Raw genomic sequence first — 27,470 nt, forward strand, 5'->3', positions numbered from 1 at the left:
AAGTACACAAGATTTATATTTTTAATGTAGTTTCTCACTAAAATGTACGTCTGAGCCAGTGGACAAACTACCGAACGAAGCCACACAGAGAGCACAGGCACTTGATGTTCTCTTCAGGATGCGACAAAGCGGATGCTGCCGATGAAGCAGGAGAGGAAAAAATTTCATCGAACTGAAATGGCGCTTAATCCCAACTCACATTCTGCAACTAATGCACACGGAATTTGAAGGAGACCTTTAAAAAAGGCCTTATAAGCGAGGGCAGTGACATTACTCAGTGCATGACTCATAGCATATTAAGATGAAGAGTGAAAAACAGAAGATTGAAAAAGCAGATGGTGCGCACAGCGACTGGTGCCCGACAGCCACTGATGAGACCACCCAGCTCTCCTTGCGGCTCAGCAGGTGCCGGTGGTGCTGACGGTGGTGTAGCTGAACTTGGACATGGATGTGGCCATCGACGTGGCCATGGAGGTGGCAGTGATGCCATCTTCTCCCGCATCCCTCCTCCTGCACCGGCAGTACTGGCGACAGAGCCGGTTGCGGTAGCAGCAGGCGAAGGTCGACAGCAGGGCCTTGCGGAAGCGCGTGTTCATGAAGCAGTAAATGATGGGGTTGACGCAGGCCGAGGTGTAGGACAGCAGGTGGATGAAGGAGATGGGCGCTCCTGAGAGGGCTTTAGAGGCCGACTTCAGGTCAAAGGCCTTCCAGGTGTTGGCTGAGTACAGGGGCATCCAGCAGATGAAGAAGAGCGCCACGATCACCATCAGCATGCGGATGACTCGCCTCTTGGCCTGCAGCTTGGCCTCCGAGGTGTTGCTGCGAGCGCGCTCGGTTTTGGCCTGGGCGGCACCAGACGAGGCAGAGAGGGTGGGGAGCTCCACAGCAGAAGAGGGCTTTTTAGACACCTGGATGTAGCAGCCGTCATCGTCATCATTCGACCCTGTGACAGCCCTTCCTACACCGTTCTTCTGCCCTGTGGAGGGTCCAAAAGTGTACAGTTGGAGGGGTTTTGGTGGGATTTAACACAATGTAAACGCTTTTAAAGGACAGGTTACCATTTTTCAGGTCAGATTCTGCTCGCTGCTAATTATTCCTCTTGTTTGTATTGACCATTAAAATAAATAATAATGCATGAGAGACCAATTTCACAGTCCTGACTTTGTGCAACGCTGTCTAAAAGTTTATCTGAACAGTTGCAGTTAGACAAAGGATAACTTGTGTTTCTCTGTTGAGCTGCAGTAGAAAGATAATCACACAAAGAGAGAATTTTGCACCAAAAAGACTTGATTTGTCTGACTCAGACTTTTGAACCCCCACATTAATTCAGATAAACTCATCAAACACATTCTGGTGCAGAGTGAGGAGTGTGGATTTTGTCCTGCATCCCTTCCACTGAGAGCACATTATGAGGGGATCTGTTACTGGTCAGTATAAACAGGAGGAAGGATTACAACAGGCAAAATCTGTTTCGATTTCTGACACCTGGAAGTTTATTATTTCGCTGCATCACACAGAAATAAAACACCACGCTCATAGATGAGCAGCCGTTACCGAAGGCTATTTCAGATCAGCCTTGATGATGAACCACAAACACACACACAACACCGGACTCCATGGAAACTGGTGCTGCTGATGCACACGGTAACAACAGAATTTAGAATTCATCTCAAAGGACCATATTTTCAGCTATGCCTAACTGATGTTTTTCTTTTTTTTTCCTTTTTTATGGGAAATGGCAGCTATAAGGCCAAGGAGACTCTCGGCACAGTATAGTAGGTATTAGGAGAACTGAGAAGTATTTTTGGATGTAACAGGTGCAGAACTTGTAGGCAGCAACAAAATATGTCATTCTCTGCTTGAGGCAAAACAAAGAATCTCCCTTTGCAGTTCTGTTTGTCTGTGTTGTCTGATAATGGTGGTTTGTCTCTATTTGAAAGGGCATAAAAAAAAAATATCCATTCAAACTTGCATGTATTTAACTGGAATTAAATTTTTACACCGGACTTGATAAATCTTTTCTAATGTGATTCACCGCTGCTTCACACAGGTCTATCAAAGTGAAACAAGCGTTTTCATCCACAGTACAAGTTAAATCAATATGAACAAAAAGCCTTTCGCTGTTTGGATTGAATTTATGATGGATCTCACCGGTGGTCTCTGTGCTTTGGCTCAGCTCAAACTGCATGCCTCGGTAAAGCTCTCTGGAGATCAGACCGTAGGCTATAATCATCACCACTCCTGGGATGAAGAACAGAGTGAACAGCAGCAGCACATACCTGAAAAACAGCCAGAATGGAAAGAGAGAGGTGTAAAAACAACATGCAGAGAGAGAGAGACAAAGTCACAGCTGAATGTGAGCTCAATCAGCCCTCAAAAACCAACCATACACATCAGACTCTCTTGCTGGCGGCTGCAAAAGTAGCTTGTCATTTGAACAAACTGGCCTTCTTTCCTCGTGCACCTTCACGCACATGTTGGAGCTGTGCTGGAGGCTTTGCAGATGGTTGACCCCTCCCACCAGACCTCTTTAGCCCCATGTTGTCTGGCAAGAGGCACTGTGGCATCCCGGGCCAGTTCAGCTTGTCCCTGCAGGCTACCAGGCACCTCAGCACCCTGCTGAGTTGTCTTCAGTCTGCAGTCTTTAATATTCTTCTCTACTGTGATTTTTCCAGCTCATTTTTTGTAGCTCCTTCTGCTTTCTTGAATGTGGCACCAAAGGCATTTATGGTCAGTTTGGACCCCATTCTGAGACACCCACTGGTACCCTGGGGGAAGTTTTATTTCATCAGAGTGTTGAGTTTTAATGTCCTTTCAAGTGCTGTAAGGTCGTCTTCCCAAGATTTGTCTTTACTGGTATCAATAGTTAGCCAGTCCTGGGATCTGCCCTGATGAACAACAGTGGCTTTAAATGTGAGTACAGAGGTGACATATTGAGGCAGACATTTCTGAACAAAAAATAAGAGCGCTTCTCCGGCTGACGGTTGGCCGAAAGATAAGGTGCATCCAGCATTTTATCAAGAGAACACAGACGTGCCCCAGCAGAGTAAAAGAAAGTAAATTCTGAAATGAACTGTATGATCTAACAAAGCACGCTGTACTCAAACGTGATGCGCTGCAAGGACACATCAGATCTCCATAGCTTGCAGAATGAAGCGGGCCAGTCGGACCGGCCGGACAACTCGGCAGCTGACATTAGAAGACAATATAATCTTTAAGAAAGCAGCAGCCACCCTGTTTTAACCTACAAGTTTTCAACACAACCTTCAAACTGTTATCACATACTGACAGATTACACAGCAGCACAGTGCATATTGACACATACGGCAGGAGCTGACACATGGACGCATGGATATTTCATATAACACACACAACTGCTTTAAACAGAGGGCATTTCTGAAATTTGATTTTGACCAAAAAAAAAAAAAAAACATCCTGCAAGGTGAGAACTGCCAGACATTTTCTGCTGCTCCTGGCTGCTTTCTGATCATAAATGTTCCATTTGTCTTGCCCAGAAAAGATTCAGGATCGTGGCTCTCCCTCTCTCTTTCTCTCTCAAGTGTCTCAACTGATAATACATCAAAGACAGAAGTGAGCGAAACAAACCACAGACAGAAAGGAATTTTTGAACAGCAAAACACAAAGGGCTCAAATCCAGGTTCTCTCCATCTGTATCAGACTGCAGATAAGGATCTCCATATGTTCCGTATGAGACCTTCAACGCTGTGTAGCTTTGTTGGAAAGCACAAAGAGCTGCATAAGAGACCACTTTGGATCAGTGAATCTAATGAATAAAACCATCACATGAAATGAGGTGAGCGAAAGCGCATCATTGTAAAAGAACTAGAAACTAGAAAGAGTAACCTGTGAATTAATACGACAAAGAAACTGTACAGATGTCACTTTGATGGTAAATCTTTGCCATCCGCTGCCACACCTTCCTTTTGATTCGTTGTAATCAGAGCGCACTGCTCTCAGCCGCCGACGTCTGCCCTGCACATCAGTCAGCACATGAAAGCGGCAGCGGAGAGGAGGAGGAGGAGGAGGAGGAGGAGGAGGAGGAGGCCGGGTTTCATTCACTCTCTGATATTCTCATGTCTTCTCGGGCTCCCCTCTGAACTCTGCACAGCCCCGGCTCTTTCACTTCTCATTAAAGTAAAGGGGCTTCAGTCAAAACCTCTTGTCAGCTGGCTGTTTGATACTGCTTAAAATCTGTTGGACAAAAAAGCTGTCAGGAAGTGAACACGCGGGAGTGCGAGTGGAAACACACCGAAAAATAAGCGACAACACACACAAAAAAAAAAAAACAAAAAAAAAGGTGCCGGTGGGTATCTGTGCTTGTTTTGTCTCATGGGGGAAACCCAGATGGATGGAGCTGAGGCAGAGGGACACAGGAGAGAAAAAACATGATAAATATTCATATTTAGCTCCCTCTTATGACTGTTTCCACGTCACCTGACTATCAATGACTATCAATCAGGAAAGGTGTGTTGGGTTTATAATAATCATCAAAGGACATATGCATGTGTTGGTGGTGGGGAGACACCCTCTTCATGACATGAATCTGCTTCCTGCCATGTAGAGCTTTGTGTGCACAGTAACATTAATAACCAGTAACTTATTGCCCCTGCAAAAAACACGACATTTTGCACGAGGATCCTCCTCACACTTCCTTTTACAACTTCAGGCTGACTTTCTTGATGAAGTAATAATCTTCATCTCGGATTTGTCTTCTTACATGAAAGATGTCTATGCGCTCTGCCAAGTCGTCTTAATGTTCACATGCGCTCAGAGCAACAAACTTAACAAGCAGCGGTCAAGTGTCACCAGAGTCCTTTGCCCTGCATTTCACCTTTCAGCCCACAGAAAGTCTCGCTATATTCTTGCTCAGGAAGACTGGAGGCACAACTCAGAACTGAAAAAGTCCTCCTACCTTCTCTGCAACATTTTGGATAAAACCCCAAATTACCACCTTGCAGCTGTATGCCTCCACAGAACTGTAAAGGTGGACTTTATGGTCCAGGGCTGGCCCTAACCCAACAACGACACACACCTGAACTTCATGATCGTCAAAGCCAATGAGCTAATGGGTTGACTACCAATCTTCAAATTTGGATGTATAAGTATGAACGAAGCTACAAATTCTAAAAGGTGGATGTGTTTCAAGGTGGACAGCCAAGATTAGCGTGACCAGTTCAGCTCAAATGTGAAATACGGTCACAATCTGCCGTTGGGTTCCTGAGTGATGGTGCTGAATGAAGGTCAGGAAAGTATTTCTGCAGAACACTGCCACGTCACGCTGCAGCTGAACTTTGATGCTTTGGATATAAAATGTTATCACTTCATCATTTTATCCCGTCAGCACATGAATTCCTGAGTTACAGATAAAATTGTGCTTTGTGAAGTCAGAGCGACCTAAAACTGGTTCATTCTTGATTCAGAGGCTTGTGACAAATATGAAGATAAGTAATTAGTCAAATCAGTAACAGACTCCTCTGTGGTAAAGATGTAAACACAACAGTATTAACTTAGTTATGTTAATTGTGCTACTTCAGAAACCAAATGTACTTCCCAGATCCTGAGTATGATCACGTATGTGTGCAGCCGTAATGACTCACAGCCTGACATTTGGAAGTGAAGTAAAAAGCCTCAGAGAGCTGAACTACAGGCTCCAGATCAAGGATCTGTTCAAGTGACATTTTGCTGGTGAACCACTCTGAGAAAAAAAACAAAACAAAACACTAATTTTATTAATTCTGAGGTTGAAGAAGAAATTCATATCATGATATCAAGTCTTTACTTTCTTAATGCTGACTTCTATTAAACATATTAGTCACTTGTGCATTAAGTGTGCACTGTAACTTGTAAATACAATTAAACACTGGATAATGTAATGTGGTTGAGATACTCAGAAGCCAAAATGAAAGCCTACCAGCATCTAAACTTCCATTCAGAATGACATGATGTGGTGGACACGGCTGTGTTGACTTGCCTCAATGAATGTGATTATTCATCCACCCAGAACATTTAGGCTGCCATGACTTTTCCTCAGTCTGCATAAAACCGTCAGTGCACCTCCACCATGTGTGAGAAAAATTAGACGAACAGAAAATCATTAAATGTGTCTTTGATTTGACAAAATTGACCACTTTATAGCTCTTTAACATCTATTCATCATCTCAGACTGTGATTTCTGTGTAAAAATGGATGCTAAAGTAACTCTATGAACAGCTTAGATGCAAAAAAATGTGCCATTTTCAGACAGTAGAAAAGATGGAAAAGCGGTTTTCCACTTTCAATTGGAGTTTTAAACCCTAACCACACTGTGATTTAAAAGACGGTCATGATGGGTAAAGATGAAACTGTGAATTAAAACTTGAAAGGATCTCATACTCTGTGACACATCTGGACTTTTGACATCTGAGCCCAGACTTTCTTCCTCCTCCTCCTCCTCCTCCTCCTCCTCTGTGAGCAGACTAATTAACTGGTCCCCCAGTGCCTCGTCTTTCCCAGAGAAGCTTTGCAGTTTGATAGACAGTCAGAGAAAAAAGGATCCTTCAGAGTGTTCGACCACAAAAGGCTGTCACATATGAGGTGCTGCCATGTTCATCTTCTTCCTCGTTATAATTACGCCATCCTGCAGAAGCCAGAGTTGTTTATGGACAGATCTATGAAAATCCCTGCGTGGTATATCCCCAGATGCTCTAACGTATCTTGTCCTTAAGTGTGTATTCATCTGCTTGGGGTGCTTTTTAACAACAAAGCAGCATTTATTGGTCCTCAGAGGACATGCAGATGGATGGATGACTTTCGTGCTGCAGCGGTAATCCTTCCTCTCCTGACATTTTGCCTAAGCTTCCCTCTTCCATCCTTTTCAGCTTACAGTCAGGAGCAGAGAAATGATCACAGAAATGTAAAATGACAGCAAGATGGTCCTCGCAGCATCAATTCTGAGGGGAAACACATTATCTACAGCATCTTTGTCTAATGATGTATTCTCTACTTGTAGGCCCAGCTCCTCTGTTTTTTGATAGGACCCCTGATCCATTTCACACTGTCTCTAATTACGCCTCAACAGGAGCTACCTGTTGACCTTTTTCCTTTTAAAACACAGTGACCTCTGTAGCCACCTTTACAGCCTCAGCCCAGGGGTTCAAGTCTGAAATGACAAGAAGTTCCAAGCCTTCTCTCCGTCATTAGCTACACCCTTTATCCTGCTCATATTTCTTGCCGGGTAGGTAGAAAGAAAACACACCAAAGGCAGAGCAGCATTGCAGAAAGCAAAATATAGCAGCAATATCAATTTATTTTAATGGAACTGCACCAGTGGGTTTGCTTGCAGTGGCGTTTCTACACAAATTTGTCTTTCTTGAGTTTAATTTTGGCAATTCTGAGATGCAAGTTTGGGCCGTTGACCAAAAATAAGCAGTCTTGAGAGTGTAGGAGGAGGACGCTATTGAGGCTTATTGTGGCTTATGAGCTGTGTTGCACCATTCACTTATATTTAAACAAACAACAAAAAAAAGCTAAGGTGGCCTAAGAAGCTGCTGTAGTTTACACAACAGACACATTTTAAAGTGTACTAATGACTCTGTTAGAAAACAGCCAAGGTCCTGTTGTTTGAATTTGGATTTGATTTCTGGCATCAGCCCTCAGCACTGAGATACTGATCAGGAAGGGCCAGCAACATCCATTCTGCCTTAGGAAATTGTTGACAAGACCCTCATGATCCTTTTTTTTAAAGATCTGGTTCAGGAACCCTCAGTAACAAATCCAAGAATGCACAAACCAGGACAGTGAAGCAGCAACATCTTGGAAGCACAGCAGAGTATGATATGCTGTTTAATAGACCTGTAAGGGGGAAGGCTGAAGCCATCCTATCTGACAGCACTCATCCCCTACACTCTCAATTTCAGATTTTGCCCTGTAGCTCTCGGTTCAGATTCCCCCCTGTTCCCCCTGCAGCCATCTCTCTTCTGAATACAGCCCCCCTTCCACACTGCACTGTATGTCTGTGTTTGTTTAGGTATTGTGCAATGACCTGCTGTAAAATCAACTGCCCTCAGGAAACAAAATAAAGATGAAACTTAAGCACTGGAGGCTTCATGCACTGAAATAACACTCAAGAAAACATTTCACCTTACAAGTTGCCAGCAGGTGCCGGTAGCCTTTGAGTGAATTATTGTTGGAACCAAAATCAAGCAGCTTGTGTTAAATTTACTAAGTGAGTCAGTCAATTCATCTTTTACTCACTTCACCGTCAAATTACTGCCATGTGAAATCTTTCATATAAGTTTCCCGCTGAGTTGGTCCAACGGAATGGCAGCTGTCATCGCTTTAAAATAGCTTAACAAGCCTCATTATCCTGCGAGTCATGCTTGACAGATGGTTTTTCTGTCCATTATTAAAGTCAGATCAGAGAAATGTTTCATGAGCTGATGAATGACTGAGGATGTTTTCACTTTTTCACTTGTGTATCGTAACAGCATATACATACTGGCCTCAAGTTACACTAGTAAAGAATGTGTCAATCCCTGACAGGCTGTAGCTCCACCAGAACTTACCAGGTCTGCTCAGCTTGCGGGCTGGGCCAGTCCAGGCGACACATGTGGCCAACAGTGCCGTTGGTCTTGGGGAAAGACCTGAGGACACTGAACACCGGGTAGGGCACCATGATTAGCAGTGACACCACCCAGGTGGCAGCGATGACACGGTAGGCGTGGGATCGGGTCTGCCACGAACGGGACTTCAGCGGGTTGCAGATGGCACTGTACCTCTCAATGGCGATGGCCACGAGGCTGAAGGTGGAGATGCTGACAGAGATCCCTGCAGAGAGAAAAGACGGGCAACGAGAAAACATTCAAAGAGCTTGCTTTGTCACAGACCTTTGGATAAACGTTCACCTATTTTTAAGTGTGACCACAATCTTTTCCTGACCTCAAACAAGCATTTTTGTTGCCAAGTCATACCCACCAAGTTTAGTTTCATAGTCAGCTGCTGAATTAAGCTCCTCGGGCTCTACAAACACAGTCACACTAAAAAAGATACAAGACATGTATGCTTAAAAGCAAGGACAACACTGGGACATAATCCACCGTCTCTCAACAGTGCTATAACCGCTGTGATCGAGGACAGTGTCTCTGTGGGGTGTCCACAGTATTAGATCCTTGAGAGACAATTCAAGGCCAAGTTGTATTTGCATATATGAATATGCACAATCTGCAGAGGGGGAGCCAAGCGCCGTCAGTGCATGGCATGTGAGCCTGGGCTGAGACAAATAGCATTAACAAACCCATACCTGCGTGTCACCAGCAGCTACAAAGGATCCCCCCCACAAAGGAATAAATTTACCATACTGATCCTCTGTCACAATGAGAAACAACAAGCTCAATCCACAGTCCTGCTGTCTCATATTAATCCCCATTTGTTTTTCCTTCACGACACAAGAGCACATCCTGTCCACTGCATTATCATTCAAGGGAGGAAGTCTGTACGCATACTCCTATAAGCATGCTGCAATTCAATATTCAGGCACCGTATTAAGTATATGAGTGGTGGACTGCTCTGTGCCTCGGCTGAGAACAACTGATCCTCTCCAGGATCAGCCTTTGGGCTCACCTGCAAAGCAATGATAAAATCTTGGTTCCCTTCTACTGAGTTAAGCTTCATTATCAGAAGCTGAAAAATCAGGATTTAGTGTATATTGTCGGGTGCGATATATTAAAACCCTAAAAACGTGTGGATTTTAACTTGGAGCAGAAAGAGAACAGTGAGGATATTTGATGTGGGATTTGATGTGGAGCCTGATAGAAGCAAGCGAGAGCCTCTTATTCCTGCGCTAACAGAACAAAGGATCCGACTTGTACAGATACTCCGGAACAAAGAGAACATAATTGTCAGAAAAAGACGTCTGAATGCCTTTCATGCTTCGTGAAAAGTCAGAGAGACTCTGCTGTATTATTAAAAGCATTTTGGGTCTCTGCGAGGAGGCTAATTTTTTTGATTGCTGCTACGCTGTCATGAAACCAGACAGTACACTACATCAAGCCCAACCACTGTGCCGCTGATGCACTCAGATGGAGGAAGATAGTTACATGCAGTAACTTTAGCTCGGTGTTCACTGACACAGCCCTCCACCTCCACGATGAGGCTCGTCTTCCCAGTGGGCGGAGGCAGAGATGCTGAGTGAGATGAAAGAGACGGCAGCATGTCATGTTCTAAGAACAACAGGAAGTTAGTTTGTGTAGTTTCATCAAATTTGCATTAAAAATAGGTCTCCCTCTTGGATCAATAACTCCGTAATAAATTCATATCTGTCAACACTGGGAATTGAAAATAAGCAAAATAACTGTGACCAGTACTGCTTGTCATGAAGTAGGAGCAACCCTTCTGCCATTTGGTCAGATGTTTGTGGAAACTTTGAGCCTTTCTGGCAGATCCTCCATCCTTCTCAAGTCCACCCATCCTTGAATCCTCAGGATTTACAGGAAAATATTTAAACAGGAGGGCACAGTGATAGAAGGGTAAAATATAGGAGAAACCCAGGAGGAAAGGCAGGGTTGATGGGTATGGTTAAATCTGAACACACAGACACGATCAGCTGTCAACAACAATTAATGTCCACTCTAATAAAATAATAATTCCAGAAAAAAGAGCCTCCTTATAACCGCAGCACTTTCCTTAAGTCGTCAAAGCTGTCTGCACCTCCACGAGTTAACTGCAAAAGGGAACTTTCAATATTTAATTTGGCAAATGTGTAATGTTTCCCATTTTCAGAAGAATATGAGCAAATATAGACTAAAGAAAAACAGGGCTCAGGTTGCAGCTCAGAGTGTAACTTACTGAATCCACAGCAACATTACAGTAGTCTTGAATCAAGAAAATTACGTGCAGCCGCAAAATGTCAGGGCGCTGTGCTGAAACACCCAGCAACCTGCCTCATTCAGCGACACAGTCCCACAGTGACTGTTCACCACTGTACACTTCCGGTCAGCTGGAATAACCACCTGCAGCAGAAGGAGGTGGGTGGCACAGTCAACACATGCAGATCTTTACAGCGCAGTGTAAAGAGTCTCACACAATAAGTCTCTCACACCCACACATATTTTTCAAGTGCTAAGCACAGACACAGTGAAAGACCAAATCACACACACGGGAGGAGGAGGGGGGTGCTCATTTGTTGATGCTTGGAGGCAGTCATGCCTGGCCACAGCTGATTGTAGAAACGAGGAGGTATTTCCATCTTTCTCTTTTCTCCAGCATAGCAAGGAGGAATAATCAAAGGGAATAATAAAAGTAATGAGCAGAAGAAGAGAAAAGAAGCATTATTTATATGGCACCTTTGTAAAGTGATTCACAAAGCAAAAAGATACACAGCAGGAGAAAGAAATTAAGGCCATAAAGAAGGAAGCAGCAAAAACAACTTTGTATAAAATGCAGGTGAATACAAGAATCACTATTCAAGGCATTTGCATAGAATAAAATTCAGTGGGAAGAGTCTGACATTTATGGGAAATATGCTTTCTTGTGGGGACTTAGATGAGAAGGTCTACAACACTTTCATGTCCGCATCAGCCACAAGACGGTTAGCTTAGCATAAAGACTGGCAGCAGGGGGAAACGGTTGGCCTGGCTTTGCCCAGAGGTAATGAAATCTGTGCACCAGCAGCACTGAAGTTCATTAGTTAACACATTACGCACTGACACGTTACAACCGTACAAAAACTGCAGCGATTAACTTCCATCCTATTAACTTGCTGTTTAAATGTCTGGGAAATTAGATGCTAGGAGCATCCCTGATTGAGATATAACATGTTAATTTGTGGCACTCAAAATCAAATACATTTAAAAAGTCATCTTTTATGAAGTGATTTTGCAAGCCTCTAGGAAGGAGCACTTTGCCTTATCAGTGAGGCGTGTTTTAGAAACGGAGATGAAGGAATGGCACAATCATCTTCACCACCCGCCATCATAAATACTGCACGAAGAGGCTATATTGTGTTCTTACGATGCCAGCCTTCACAAGGCAGACTTTGGGGCTCTTTGTATTTGACAGAACACATACTTATATGCACTTTTCAGTGCATGGATACATGAGGATGAGTAGCTCGGCCCACACAGCCCCATTAGAAGGTGAAGCCTGTGTGAAATAGAGCCACGGGTTTTCAAATGAGTGATGTTTTCAAATGCTACACTGATAAAGACTGATAGCTTGGTGGCTGTGCAGATTCATACTGAAAGGAAGTGCACTTCCAGGTGATGTATAGCACTGATACTCCGGAGATTTGGATTGATGACCCAGATGCAGATTCGCAGACAGCTCGAACAAACCCAGAGCAGAGTGATGTGCTTCTTGTCCAGGAGCACCAGGCCCAAATTCATCAGCTCTTTCAACATTTCAGTCCAGGTCCGCTTTACCATCTGTTTTAAAACTGCCGGGGGAGGCCAACACTGACCTGAGATCAGCGATACCGTGAAGCCACTTGGTCAGTACAACGCACTTTAAAATACACTAAAGCAGCTGCACATCCGTTATACTGTAACATGCATTAATACTGTAAGTGCTTTAAGCAATAGTGGATCATTTTTCTAATTACCTAATTACTGCGGTTGATCAACCCTGTTCAGATGTTTCCTGTAAATATCACAAATTTAAATTATGGAGGAATTGTTGCCTCGATTATGTTGACAGATGTTGGTTCAAGTGAAGTAAAACACGCTGGAATCACAGGGATGAGCTCAGGGTGAAGGGCGGGGGTGAAAAGTGCAGAATCCAGGGTTCACATCCAGAAAACAATTTTAAGTTTAGGCAACAACGGTCCTTTCGTTAGGGATTAGGGAAAGATAAAAAAAAGTCTCACATGTATCATGTATAACAAGGTTCAGTAATGCTGTAGTCATTATGAGTGGATAGTGTCTAAAATATGAACATAAAACAAATCAAATATGTTGTCAGTGGGCATTTTTCTGATATATATATGTTTATCATTTCCTCATTACGCTCATAGAAAACTACGCTTCCCTCAAAACACATTTGTTATTGCAAATTGGTTGTATATACATGTAATGTCTAGGAGACAATATGTGCTGCTATATTAGAGATAATATTAGAGCAGACTTTTCCCCTTTGTGTTTCAGTTATTGCTGCACAGCTCATTGGAGTTGTGTTTTCAGACAACTGAGCTGATCAAAGCTCCCCTCCCTGACGCCTGGCAGTACTGAGAGGCTAATGTCTGAGGAGAGGTGATTTCGGACAACGTGCTGCCAAGCTAATTACCACTCAACTAACCAACTAAATGCTCACATTTTCCCCCTGTGCTGAATCTTCTCTTCTCGGGATGAAAAAGAAAGGAGGAAGAAGCTCTAATCCTTTTTCTTGTTCATTAAACGTGAGACGGGCGAACACTCACAGTAGGCTGCTTGATGACTGGCTCTTTGAGTGAATCTGTGAAGTTTGGAGTCGAGGGTCTCTCAGCGCACCTCAACCTGGGAGAGGAGATTTACTTTCCTCGCCTAATTCTCTGAGTGTTCAGTTGAGTTTTGCCCTGAAGACTACAGGCTTTAAAAACTTTACAAATGCAATTAATCTGTCGTAGATGCTGGACGCCCCTGCAGTCAGTTCTGCAAAAGTTTGCTGCAAGCGGCGGAAACACAAATTCTAATACATTATGCAAACTGAACCTCGAGTGGTGGTGGGTGGGGGGAGGGAGGCTGGACTGAGAGACCGAGTGGGTAAGTTGGTTGGTAATTGCATCATAGGACCAGCAACAAAAACACAAACATGGATGCATAAGTGTGATTGAAGACTGCACACATACACAAAAGCACACACCCGCATTATTACAACATCGATCTCATAACTGCCACCCAAACAGCACAGCGGCTATGATTCACATGATTATAGAGCTACGGGCAGATGGATGGATGCAGAGACGAATAGGCGAATAGGAGGATGGATGGTGGATTATATGTCTAATGGGCGTGTGCTAACAGATGAGCTTTGCCGAGCAGGTTTGCCACACAATCAATGGGTGAAGACAGTCACAATGATCTTCTGTATTGATTGGTTTTGGCTGATAGAGGGCCTTGCTCACGGGAGGGTCAGATCAGACGCCAGGGGGAGGTTTGATAGATATGGGTCTTTCCATGCAGATGTTGGTATACGTCAATGAGCACTGATAAGATATTTTGCACTGACAACGATTCTGTCTTCCTTCTATGAGCAGACATGTTTTCTTATTAATTGCTTATAGGTAGATCTGTGATCCAGAAATCACAGATCCAGATGTGTGGAAGTTATAAGTCTGCTAAAAAACACTCCTGATGATCCAAAAGTACTCCACACTAACACAGTCGCAGTTTTTTTAGAGGTAGAAAGAATAATATTCAACACTCCGAGAGGCTGGTAGACTTAAGTGCAGACAGAAGGCAGACAAACGCAGAAAAGGAAAACTCATAAACCCCCGACTGAAAAATCATATGCGGAATAACAGGGACTACACATCTCCTCAAACGAGCAGCAGAAGGACTGCAAGACATGCCTACAAACAGCTGCATCATTAAAGAGTCCAGCTGAATCTCTTTTACTGGTTGTTGGGTCTTGCAAGGGGGGGGGGGTGTTATGCTCAAACCCAGTACAGTCTGTACAGACGAGTGCAGAATCCTTGCAAGCATTTGTTGAGGAAGCAATGCATTTATGTCATGCTGCAAGTGGACCAAAGCAAACTGAATGACTGAAGAAACAGCATCTCACTCTATGCCAGCATCGATCTCACACAAGTGATTCCAGTGACTGGAAGGCAGTGTGGAGCACCGCTGAACCGGGTCAAGTAGATAAGGATTTTGTACGTCAAACATGAGGTGTTTCCTTCAGAGTGCAACTCTTACAAAGACCTGGTCACACCGGCATTTAAAGCAGCAACATTTCATGGCAAAATTAGTTCATTTTTATGGTTGGAGGTTGGCCTTGGAGTAGACTTGGAGTCCAAAATGGAGGAAACTTTGACTTCTATCATCCACTATAGTTAAAAACCAGCAGAAGAATTCAACTTTTCATTGTTTGAGATCATTTTAATTCCATCCTCATTTCCTAATTCTTAATCACTGGGTGTACTGTGCAGAGAAAATAAAATGTTTCTGCAGTTTTTAGGTAGCTGACTCAGGGAGTAACATCTCTCACATTTTCAGTGGAGGAAATCCTACTCATTATTCACACTTGGTATTCATATGGTGAAGTGATTCATCATTCATTATCAGTTAGACTGGTCGGAAGCCCTTTACCTTGACTGAAATGACAAGCACAAGACAAAGAGATAATGAAGGATTTATATTTAAAGTCCAAGGCTGCTGGCCCTCCTGCCCTCCTCCTCCTTATCACAGCTCAGAGAGCCCAGTAATTGAAAAGGAGATCCAGCAAGCCTGTTCTCACAGATGGTGCATGGCATTTCTGAGACAATAATAGGATTGTGGACCTCACCATTCAATAGCTCTTCTCAGCCATTCAGAGCTCAAAGTGAAGCGAAGACACAGAAGTACTGCAGCGGATCTCAGTTTTTTTGCCGTCTCTTGCGCTCCAGTCTGACTCAGGCCTCACGTGGCACCTCGACTCTGGGCTGACGGGAGCCAGCTCATCGCTAAGTCACACTCCTGAAGACGTGTGACTGTTCGAGCACTTTGAGCGTGATGGTTGCCTTCCAACAGGCAAAATGAAGCCCAGGGAAAAGCCTCTCTGACCAGACTGGCTCTTGTTAGATATCGAGCAATTTTCAGGCAGGATTCTTAAGCTGGAGCACATTTTCTGATCGGCTGCCAGCCACAAAAACTGTCAGATTTCCACGTTAGGATAAAGAAAACTATTAAGCCAGTCACTGAATGACCAGCATACAATTATGAGATAAATTTGATCTCTCTCTTGTTACTGTCAGCTGGTGTGACTGCAGCTTGTGTATGAGTTTGGAAATAATGGGCCCAGAAAGAGCATGTAATTTAAACATTAAATGGAGAAGAAATTACTGCTTACGCGAGACAATGTTGGTGTTTGTCTCCAAACTGCGACACTTAAACTGGTTAAGCAATTTGTTTGTTCCATTCCTACTTTTTTCACGACTTCTTGTTGTGCATAGTGAGCACCACATGGTGGACTTTACATTTCTCAAAGCTGGGAATGCAAATCAGCAATTAGGAAGAGGTTTTACGGCATGACAGAAAGTTAAAAGACAACATCTGTGTGCAGAGCATCTCAACAAAACATGAGGTGGACACAAAAATATCTTGGTTAGACAGTTTATCTTCAATGTGGAAACCAGAGCAAAGGTGATTAAAAATGTGCTCTGTGACTGCCACAGATAGCTGAATCAATAACAGTGCAATAAGTCACAATTTATTGCCCCAAAACACGAAATGGTTTTATTGATCAGCCCTTGGTGATTACTCTGCCAAATGCAAAGATTTATGGCTTCCTAAATTCGCTGCTCACATTTGAAACACCACACCAGTCAATCCCTTATTTAAAATAATACAGGAAATGGAGCAGTTTGATCCTCACCCATAAAGTAGGACACAGTCTTGCACATAGCACCTCCGAAGATGAAGTCCTCCAGGATGTTGGGGATGAGCGTGAAGGGCATGCAGAAGATGGCCATCATGAGGTCACTGACCGCCAGCGACAGCAGGAAGCAGTTGGTGACGGTCCGCATGCGTTTGTTCAGCACCAGGACCACGATGATCAGCAGGTTGCCGAAGACGCTCAGCAGGAAGATGAGCGAGTAGAGCAGGATGCGCAGCGAGTCCATCTCTGACAGAGAGAGAGAGACGACATCTTTTATGAGAACTTGTTTTTTGTTTCATTTTGCACAGTTCAGCTGATCAATAAAAGGAAAGCAACACATTTGCACAAGTGAATTACACAGCTTTGAATTGACTGAACAAACTGAATGATTATGATAGAAAATATTAATGTCTTTTATCAAAGCCTCTCAGTGTGTTCATGTGGGTATTTCTTCTTGAAAGACTACCAAGTATTTAATGTTGTTGGGAACGGCTATAAACAAAAAAGAAGTGAAAGAACGAATAAAATAGGCAGCAGAGGGGGAAGACATTATCTTCATTGACATGCAGCGTTTTTTTTCTTGTCATCACTAGAGCGAACCATGTATTAAATGACACATTAATAATAAAATAAGAATAAAAAAGTGTGAGAAAACAAAATAACGTCAATACGTGAGGAGAACAGACTGTCACAGGTTGTTCACTTGGGAAATAAGACTCCAGGCACATAAACAACACCAAACTCTATTCCAAGACAGAATAACTTCGCATAATCAACATTTTAAATTGTGCCAGTGTCAATATTTTATTGCTCGCCCTGTGAGCCAATTCTCAGGCAATAACACTGAAAGAGATAAAGACAAACAACATCATCAGTGCTGAACAGACATGCCAACCTGGGAATATAGGACAAACGGGAAAAACAAGATAAAAATTAAACAGTGCATATTTGCCTCATTAACATCTTTTCCTTGGTTACTGTTTGTGTTTTCTGGTGTCATTCAGTAACCCGTTCAATGACTGAAATACAAATCAAAGCAACAGGACGGGCAGTGGCATGGAATCTGATTGGCCAGGTCTCTAAAATAGTCATAGGTGATAGATGGTGTTTTTAACATCATGAATGGATTACTGAGTGGACTGAGGGGGCACTGGGCTGGGATCCACGTACCGGGGCCTCTGATGAAGTGACTGTTGACATTACTTTTTGGAAAGGCAATCAAATGACTACGAAAACATGCAAAACAACTAGAAGGGCATGGAAAAACAACTGCTAAGAGGCATGAAACAACCACGGAAAACAAAAATATTCTTGGGGTGAGGTGCCTTTTTCACTTCTGTGTTCCATTGGTCCATCAAAGTCACAAACAGCAGCTGAGCAATGCACAGTTTGTTACTACTCAGCTTTGAATCCTAACACCTCACTATGCAGGACTATCACAAAGAAAACTGAAATCAGCCTTCCAAAATGAGTGTGTTTCATATGTTTTCCTTCTCTCAGCGCTGCATGCCATGCAGCTGAGCATCAGTGGGAGCAGGACGGCTTAGCCAGAGGGTTTTTGGGATGCTCTCTTCACTCACACCGGCCTGTCACAGCGAGTCTGTCTGAGAACGAGGGGATCCAACAGGACAAGGTCGGGGCAGGCCATGTGCTGCGCTGAGTCCTCTGATTAAAGACAGCGACATGGGACTAAAGTCTAAAGGTCTACAGCAGAGCCTGCAGACAGAGCACCACGCATCACCTTGAAGGCACGCACACTCTCTCTCTCTCTCTCACACACACACACTTCATGAGGAGAGGAAGCAGGACATAAACAGATGTGAACAGACCATGTTCAGATGGTTATTGCTCATATGTGGGGTTTAAATTGCATTGCTGTGCCACAGTGAGGCTCAAAACAAAGACATGGCATGTTAATGATGCGATGGCTAAATGAGTTGTAGTATTACAGAAAGTGCTTGCCTGTATACGCTACTCTCTAATGTCGCTGGTACAACACAATACTGACATGCTTCATAATTAGATATAATGATCAAATATCAAATAATGGAACAAATATTTATGCTGTTTATGCTAAGCTAAGCTGACTGGCTGAGTGAGTCAGATGGCTGACTTTATGACGCTTTGTTACCTGTGTGTCTGTGGAGCGAGATTTTACCACTTCAGTGCATGATTATCCTGCTGTGACCTGTGACCAAAGCTGTAGTTTCATCATCTCTCTATGCTTGGTTTGCACTTCTCACCCTGCTTTAGGGTATCTTGCCAAAGGGACTGCGTTTGGAAGTTAGCCAACAGGTACATTTACACCATTGTTGATTAACATGCATTTTTCTTAGAAATAAAGAAACTATTAAGATTTTCTATTTGCCGTTTTAAACACCTGGTAATGGCTTCATGCTGCCCCAAACATTATGTCTGAAATACAGTGAATAGAAAATGTTGAGGAAATCTAAGGCCACAGCCAATATCAAGTTTAAGTTTTGCATTAATCAGGCAATTGGCAGAGGAACAAGTCAGCACAGATAAAAGTCGACGAGGTGCGGATTTGAACGCGGGACACTGCAGGACGCATGCTAATCACCTGTGCCACCTGAGAGCGCCACTTGCCCTCAGCTGCAAAAAATGAATTATTCTTTTGATAAGAAAAATCCTCTGATGGCTTTGAGAGCACAGTTTCATCAGCTGAAGACTGACACTTCAGCTGATGAAACAAGCAACATCGACACCCGTCTCAGTCGCAGGAAGAAAGCAGGTTGCAAGTTTGCCATGAGACACACGACAGCATTATGTGAGATCTGCATAATCAGCACAAACTTATGAGATGTCCTGCAGAAACACCAAGCGGGGAGCCCCCATTGGCTCAGCAGCTTCTATTGTGTTAGAGTTTTGTGTGATCCAGCCAAGCGAAAATGGAATTATCTATTCATTGAGCACCAGTGGTGCGTTGGCTCCCCTGAGCCTAACGACTGCAGGACAATTCACTTCGGTTTTTCTTTTACTCCCTCAAGCGTGGCAGCTGTGTTCAAATCCACAGTCATCTATAAATACATCACAGATAAAAGGGCGGCATTCACCTCGGAGATCCTGCTATGCGGCAGGAGTTGTTGGCGTGGAACGTTTTAGCCATGAGCCAGGCCTGACTGACCGCTGGAGCTTCTGAGCTTCTGCTAGGGTTATGTCTCTTTGTCTAACCTCTGTTCATATTGCACTGTGTATTCTATGACTGCTGCTGTGTAAACTGGGATTATGTTTCCCTGCAAGGATCATTAATTGATTAAAGTTTCATGACTTCACTTCCTCTTATCTTTAAGAGAGGATTTGCATGAAATCATAGGCACACTTGAAAGTCATTTATTGAGGAATGTGGAGTAAGAGGAGTCCTTTCTGTGAGGGAGCCGAATCTCTGTCAGATACACGAGTACATTTTAATAATGAGCAGTAATCATCTTAGAGGTGATGGACGGAGATGCAAAAAAAAAAATGCACAGTCCTGAACCACCCTTTTAATCAAAACTTCTCCATGAGGCTGTGTTTCATAGCATCATGTAAGATGATGAAATGTTAGAAATGACTCTCAGCTCTGTCAGTTACTCCTAATTATAAGTGAGCCGAAATCCCTTCAGAGATGAGGCTGAGAAGCAGCAGACATGGGTCAGGAAATGAGTCCTGAACTTGCAAGAGTCAGCAACTAGTTCCCTTGTTCTTGAGCGCCGTTAAAGGTGCACTCTGCAAAACTGTCACTTTCTCATTGATTCATTTGCTGAGTGTTTTTTTTTTTAATTAACTGATTGAATGACCGTTACAAACTACCAAGGTGATGTCTTCAGATTGTTTGTTTTTTCCAACCAACACATTCACAAGGTCAGAAAACATAGAAAGAAACTGGCAAACGTATACACAAACACAAAAAAATCCCTCTCATGGATCACTTGTTTCTCCGCTCAAGGACGGTCTTTGGCATTGGATGTGAATCATACACCACCGTCATCATCTGCTGATGAACACCATGAGATGCCATTGAAGGCTCCTGAACCTTAAGCCATGAATGAACCTCCATCAGTGAATGCTACTGCATGTGAGCCGTACTTCCCTTTTTCCTCTCAAGCATGTACCTTCACTTTAACAGGTGGTGAGCGAGAGGAAGACATTTTGAATTTGAATTTTTATTTTCACCTATAATTATGAATGTAACTCCAAAAAACTGCTGAAATAACACATCAGAGGCTCTTAAATGATGAATTCTGACAGCTGTAATATTCTATAACTCAGTCCAGTGTAATTACATTCCCAGAGTGCTACTCTGTTCAGACGTTTCCAATTTAATGAAAAGTACATTTTCATGTTGATTACAAAGAGTCGGTTTTGAGGAACAACTTTATCTCTGATTGACTTTTCTGTGTCCTCAATCATCTTCCCACATGAAGGACAATATCAGCTGTGAGTGACAGCAGACAAATGGTAACACTGATAGACAATCTTGGTCCTTATAAGAGGTCCAATAAAGTAACTTCACTGCATTCTTACATTTGCTTCAGCCATATTAACACAGCGTAAAGACCACATTGTCCTGTCTGATCTGAAGGTGAATAAAAACAAATCAGTCTCTTCTAACTTTAGTTAAGACTAATGAGCTTGTTTGAGTCCTCTGCTGTAATTTGCCTTCTATGGTGTTCATCTGCTACACAGGAAAAGACTGGCTGAATTCAAGTCAGACCGGACTGTGTTTTGACATTGATTCCCTTTTCTCTGACAGACCTTCCAAGCTCAAGGATCTGCTGATTATTACATATAAACATTTGTTTGCTTATAACCATTAATGGTTGTGTTTTGGAGTCTTTCCTAGTAAACACTCCAAATTGTGAATAAACCACTACAGACATGCTCAGTATGAATGTTTCCTCAGAGTGGAAGTCTGCTTCAAATGCCCAATTTGTGTCCACGCTGCCAATAAACCACTGCCTTACATCACAGAGCACTTACCAGCTCTGGCTTTAATCACTGTCATTCTTCTGCTGGTTGTCACAGCTAATCAGACGCTGCCTCTTTTCAAATCGTGACGGTAACTCCGGAGAGTTCACCGCACGTCTTGTATCCTAACAGAATCAATCAAAAGATGGGGATCAGGGCGGCTCGCTTTTGACCTCCTCTCCATGTTCAGTCCAATCACAGAGGAGAAACACTGAACACCAAGACTGATTTCACCTTGTGTCAGATATGTGGATCCCTTTTTGACTTGTCTGATGGGATAAAACTGCTCCTGTGGACTGTAAGGGTTATAAATTAATGCAAAAATCATTCTGATTAATTACAGATTTAACTTATTGGTCTTTTTAGCTGCACATCACATTACTGGGTCTTGACAAAGTCGCAGAAAATGAATCGTTTGATGACACTTGAGCAGAGTGCTCAGTGTGCAGGAGCTGATCTCCATATTGCATTTTATCCCAGTAATGAGGCGAGTTGCTGTTACCGTCAGCACAATTAAACTCAATTAGTTTCCACCGTGCCATCCCGTGAGAAACTAGTATTGATCCTACATTAACTTGAAATTTTTGAAAGTTGGAGAGAGCTCGTTTGTCACGTATGAACAAGCTCAGCACATATTCAATTACCCCCGAGGCCTCGTCAGACATGCACAGTTGCTTTCTCCACCTCATCAACATATTTTAAGATGCACTAAAGAGCACATTTTAAATGGAAATCATGCAGAGAAACAAGCCATGAGACAGATAACAGGAAATATTCATCGCAATGAAACAAACCTGAGAAGATACTGGGCAGGATGGGACAATCAGCCTGATGGCACATGTACAGTAGGTGTGAGTTCATGTCTATTTTAAGCAAGGCATTTAGCAGACAAACGAAGGCAGAGCGACTCTGCGGCAGCCTCTCCTGAGGGTGACAAATTCAGTAAATCCCAGTCCATTCTGCTGCCTCTGCAAACACAACGACAGGAAGCCAACAGATGTCTGCCAATGTTCAATGGACGTGCTGGCTGCAAACTGTTAAATATTTCCCCACGGAGTCCATGTTCCCAATGAATGTGCATATCAGTTACTGTAGTACAGCCTTTGAGATGCCTCAGTGTCAAACAGAAATGGCTGCATAGCAATAAGATTAACTGAGGAGTTTTAATTAAGGAGATAAATTGAATATTACTGAGCTTGCTCTTGCATAATATCTAAATATTTCTTTGAATTTGTCCTTTTCCATGTCCCTTTTTCCTTTTATGCTTCCTGTAAAATAATTTCTGTTTCATGAAGTTCTGTTTGAATAAACTTTCCTTGCCTCAAGACAACCACCTCGTCGAGTTTGACAGGCTCTAAAGCAAGGCCAACGCCCTCCCAAACAAATCATGATATGAATAATGGAGTAGCAATATTTGTCATTAAAATAAGTGAAATTAGCTATTCTGAACATAACTTGCTGAAACTGATGAAATGGGATTTTCCTCATTCAGTTCAGCCTCATTGAAACCAGCACCTCATACCTATTAGAAGAGCTGCATCTTAAGGGATTCCCTGACCGAATTAAACATTCAGCCGAGGTGTTCGCCATAAATCACTGGGTAAACAAAACCAGCGGTGACGCACCAGTGATTCCACAGTGGACACGATGCAGTGAAATTATTGACTGGACTGTCACAGGACTGTAGAGACCTTAAACTTTGTGAGATTCAGACTAACATTTAAAAAAAAGTACAGCTCATAAATCGATCAGAATCGATCAACTTCCTTGTAATGTATGATTGCACAGGGGTTGAGAGCCCCATAAAGTAAGGCTGCTTTTGCTTTGTTACTTATCCTGCACTGGAGAGTCACATGACTAAGGACTAACTGGCAGTGAAATTAACTCTAAGTGATACCAGATAACCCCATAAAGCTCCAGTCCTGTGAGTTAATGAAGCCAGTGTGCACACAGAGGGCATTACAGCTCAATATGGGGAAGTGCTGCATCTGATGGGATCTTTGTGCTGTCACATTGTCCAGCTCTCTGGGGCTGTGATATATTCACAGGGTGAACTGATGAGGTAAATGCATATAAAGACTCTAATATTGATCTTCTCTACAAAATATATATGGACACAGAAAGTATTTTAAGCTCTGGGATTGTGCACAAGAGGCAGCAGCTCATTATCAGGAAGGAGGATCCTTCCAAATACTTCAGTGCCTGCAGTGTGTGTGTGTGTGTGTGTGTGTGTGCACTTTCTGTTTCGACTCACCAGGTCGCTGCAAATATTTCCAATTATTTGTTCTGATTACTGTGATCATGTTATGACATCCTACATCAGCGTGTACAAACCCAAAGGGAAAGAGATGCTAATTTCTTCAACAAGACACCTCGCCGCAGAAATTGGTTATTAGAAACTTCCCGAGCCGTCGCCCACTGCAGTAATAAGTCTTTTTCCTTTTACCCCGAGCAACTCGTTGGTTCCCCCCTGAACAATGAAACAGTGTTCATTTAATGCTGATGAGATCCACTTCATGATAACTTGTCTCACATGCGCTCAAAAGGACAGAGTGAGCTCAGCAAAGTGTCACTTTGAATCAGCAGGGAACAGAGAGTGTCCGGGCCGAGCCAAGGTGCAGCTACAGATGTTGTTCCACATGAGCAGAGCCCTGTCTGAACCGAACTGCTCTCCGCTGATTACTATAATGTGATGTGTGTCAGGTGCTGTTTGGCTTTAGTGCTGTGGGAGTTTTACAGCTGCTCCTCCAGTTATAACAGCAAACACTGCAGACAAGCAGTGGAAGAAAACAGTCATTGTCTCCTGAGTTAACATGTCAACACAGATCCCAAGGGATATAATGATGTTTATGGCTTTTTGCAAATTGAGGTTTGCCAAATTAGTTTTTACCAGTCTATGTTTGCGGTGTGGCCATGGGTGTACAAACAACTATGACTGGAATACTAAAAATATGATTATTCTTAGGCAAGTTCTGGATTTATGCAGGTGCATCTTTCCTTGCAGGTGTATTGGTGTTTATTCACGACGGACATCTGAGATATTGTTATCCCCTGAACATGTAAGTCACAGTGAATCTAAAAATACATGCATCTGTTTGTGTGAAGTATGAGTGTGGTAATTGATACAAATTGCTGCACATCTGATGTTAAAGCTCCTTAATTGCTTCCACGAGCTGTGTGTCACAGCCACTGCTGTGGCTCCAACTGCTCCGCTTATCGCTGAGTGGACCAAATTAGCAGGCCAAACTTCCAATAACTAATTTTCTGCTGTTTTCAGATCACCTGTGTGTTCACGTTTGTGTCACTTCACACAGTATCTACATTTCACATCTCTCCCTCTAAGGTCCTGGTCTCTCCCACGACTCCCTAAAGGGGCACGCCTCGCAGTTTGAAAACCTCTATAGTAAGTAAAAGAGGAAGGAAAGCAAAACAATTCTGGCAAAAGGAGGGGCAGCAGTGTAATGGAGCAGCCTATACTGCACAGGAACTGTTTGAAATATGATGAGCTGTGTGAGGCTGGCTGCAGATAAGAGCTGTGTGACACGGGTGACATATAGTCCTGAACTTAGTATCTCCACCCATAAGCCAGAAAACGTTTGAAAGACAATCACAGAGCAGGGTTCAAGTGTTGAGGGCAGCTCATCCCGTGAAGCACATCTGTCTCATCTGTCCTCTGTCCCTTTTGATGCACTCGTTTTAAAATTAAGTTCCAGTTCCAGCTTCTCAGACATGAACATTTACTGGTTGTCTTGACATAATTAAGAAAAAATGTGCAGAGTCATTGACACTGAAAATAACTACTTAAATTAAAATAAAATAAAAAATAAAATAAATATTAAATACCTCCTTTCTCTCTGTCATTTTTCATCTGAACTCTCATTGCTTTGCTGCTTTATGCAGGGCTCTGGCCCACACATACATTTCCTTGAATTTCTTGGACCTATTCTGAATAAACTGCTGTTATTGTTTCTTCAGCTATTTTAATTATGAATTCATCATTTCTGTCATCGACAAACATTCGCTGGTTCCACCTTCTTGAGGTTTCTTTGACTGTTTATGCACATAATTGCACAAAAGAAAACTTTTCCCCAGATTCAGACCAGAAAGCAGCATTTTTCACCACATTAGAAGCTCAGCCCTTTCGCAAATGAAGGACAAAATGTCCAGTTAAAAGAATCGGATGGCGGTTTTTCCACCAGTGGAAGGTGAGGCTTTAATTTCCTGTCCCAGCACTGGAGTAACACCTCTGAGAGCAGGAATGCAGCTCCATAATCAGGCTTCATCTCTCCCCCTTGGCCTATAGGGAGACAGCGGGGGAGGAACAGGCCCACCAAATATTAAGATAAATAAAAGGAAGACTTGTTTGAAAGGTTGTCACCTCACAAGCGCGTGAGAGAGGGAGTGAGACGGAGGCGGCAATCTGTCTACAGGACACATCTCCTGGTCAAACACACCCAGCAGAATTTGATTGCTCTCCGGGTAGTTGAGCCGACGCTGCTGATGCTCCGGCGCGCCTCCCGTATAAGGTCAATAAAAGTAATGCAGCACAGCACAAGGAACTGATGTGAATTATTTAGTGGGGGTGGGGGGGGGGCTGAAATTTTCACGATACTGCAGCAGTAGCAGGGGGAGAAAAGAATTAAAGAACTCTTCCTCTGACGTTCAGACCTCATTACCCGGACAGCCATTATTTTCCACTGATGTCTTGATAGAAGCCACAGCTTGAGTGGTGGGGGGCCTTATCTCCTCTGGGGCTTAATCTCCTCATTGGACAGTCAGCGTTTTGAGAATTATTAAGTGAGGAAAAACAAACATCCAAAAATGAAAACACACTGTACACACACACACACACACACACACTCCTGCCCATTATTACTGTGGCATTGCTGACTGAGAGAGAAGCAGCAGTGAATCAGGCTGCTTTGGTGACTGATTGCATATGAGGAGCTTGATCTGAACACAACTCTTGACTGAAAAGCATTTTGCAGTAAACACAGCGATCAGACAGGGAGTGGAAAAATGACAAGGCAAAAGTGCAACCAGTAAATCAAATTACATTTTTAAGCAGGTGATCAGTCATAGGTGGCAGTAATTAGAAGCAAACAACACAATCAAGCTCCATTTTTCTACAATGAGATGGTGCTTTTACTTTGCAACAAAAGATCGGGCATGAACTTGTTTGGGGTTTTATTGTGAGGATAAGAATAAAAAATAGTTCCATTAGACAATAAAAGACACACATCAGATTAGTTTAACAAAAGAAGGTGTAAGACCTGGTTCACCCATCTGTTTGGGGCCAGATGTTGCCTTTTGCCTGATAGAGCCACTTGCATCTGAAGCTTAAATACAGTGTAGTTCAACACTCAGCTCGGGTGATTCATGAGAGGCAGAAGAGATGAAATCTTACCTCTGACTCTGACAGCCGGTCTGGGGAGGACGGAGCTGTTCGCGCAGCTCATGTTATAGCCGCTAACTTCCACGCTGAGGTTCCCCTGCTCCACACAGCCCGCCGACACCTCCAGCACACTGCCATTCCCCGCCTGCAGAGCCATCCTCTGTGTGCGTTATTGGGCTTCACCTGCACGTCTTAAAACTGGAGAATCAACTTGCAGCCGTCGCCTGTTTTCCTCATAACAGCCGGAGAAGGAGCGTTCAGGAAAACTTGGGAAAAGCCCAGACTGGAGTTGAGTAATTAAAAAAAAAAACAAATCTACCACCCTAAAAAGAGAGAAGGATAAGCGGACAGTGACAGGTTAATTAGCGTGGAGTCGTGAGGGAAACCCCGTGAAGCGCAGCGCTCACAGCAGCGGACTCGAGTCCGACTGTGAAGGAATGAAGCTGCGCTGCTAAGGCAACTGAGGAGCTCTCTCTCTCTGTCCCTGTCTCTCTCTGTCCCTGTCTCTCTCTGTCCCTGTCTCTCTCTGTCTCTCTCTCTCTCGGTCTCTCTCTTTCACACA

At 43.3% G+C, this 27,470-nt stretch overlaps 1 protein-coding gene across 1 annotated transcript; it reads right to left on the minus strand.

Annotated features, from left to right (window-relative positions):
• cckbra (cholecystokinin B receptor a) lies at positions 1-27,345 on the minus strand. Its single transcript, XM_046382686.1, has 5 exons — positions 26,921-27,345; positions 16,543-16,791; positions 8,565-8,826; positions 2,152-2,279; positions 1-976 (listed from the first exon to the last, which is right to left on the minus strand). Exons 1-5 carry the CDS (start codon positions 27,063-27,065, stop codon positions 399-401), a joined length of 1,362 nt encoding a protein of 453 aa, XP_046238642.1. The 5' UTR covers positions 27,066-27,345; the 3' UTR covers positions 1-398.
• Positions 27,346-27,470: the final 125 nt, after the last annotated feature.

This window comes from Scatophagus argus, chromosome 24 (assembly GCF_020382885.2).
Source record: "Scatophagus argus isolate fScaArg1 chromosome 24, fScaArg1.pri, whole genome shotgun sequence".
Taxonomy (NCBI): domain Eukaryota; kingdom Metazoa; phylum Chordata; class Actinopteri; family Scatophagidae; genus Scatophagus; species Scatophagus argus.

Bases quoted from the DNA above. Each gene is read 5' to 3' on its own strand.
- cckbra (XM_046382686.1), bottom strand. From the start codon at position 27,065: ATGGCTCTGCAGGCGGGGAATGGCAGTGTGCTGGAGGTGTCGGCGGGC. The intron at 2,280-8,564 runs GTAAGTTCTGGT...GCTGTTTTTCAG, and splicing joins CCGCAAGCTGAGCAGACCTG to GTATGTGCTGCTGCTGTTCA. The intron at 977-2,151 runs GTGAGATCCATC...GACCCTCCACAG, and splicing joins CCAAAGCACAGAGACCACCG to GGCAGAAGAACGGTGTAGGA.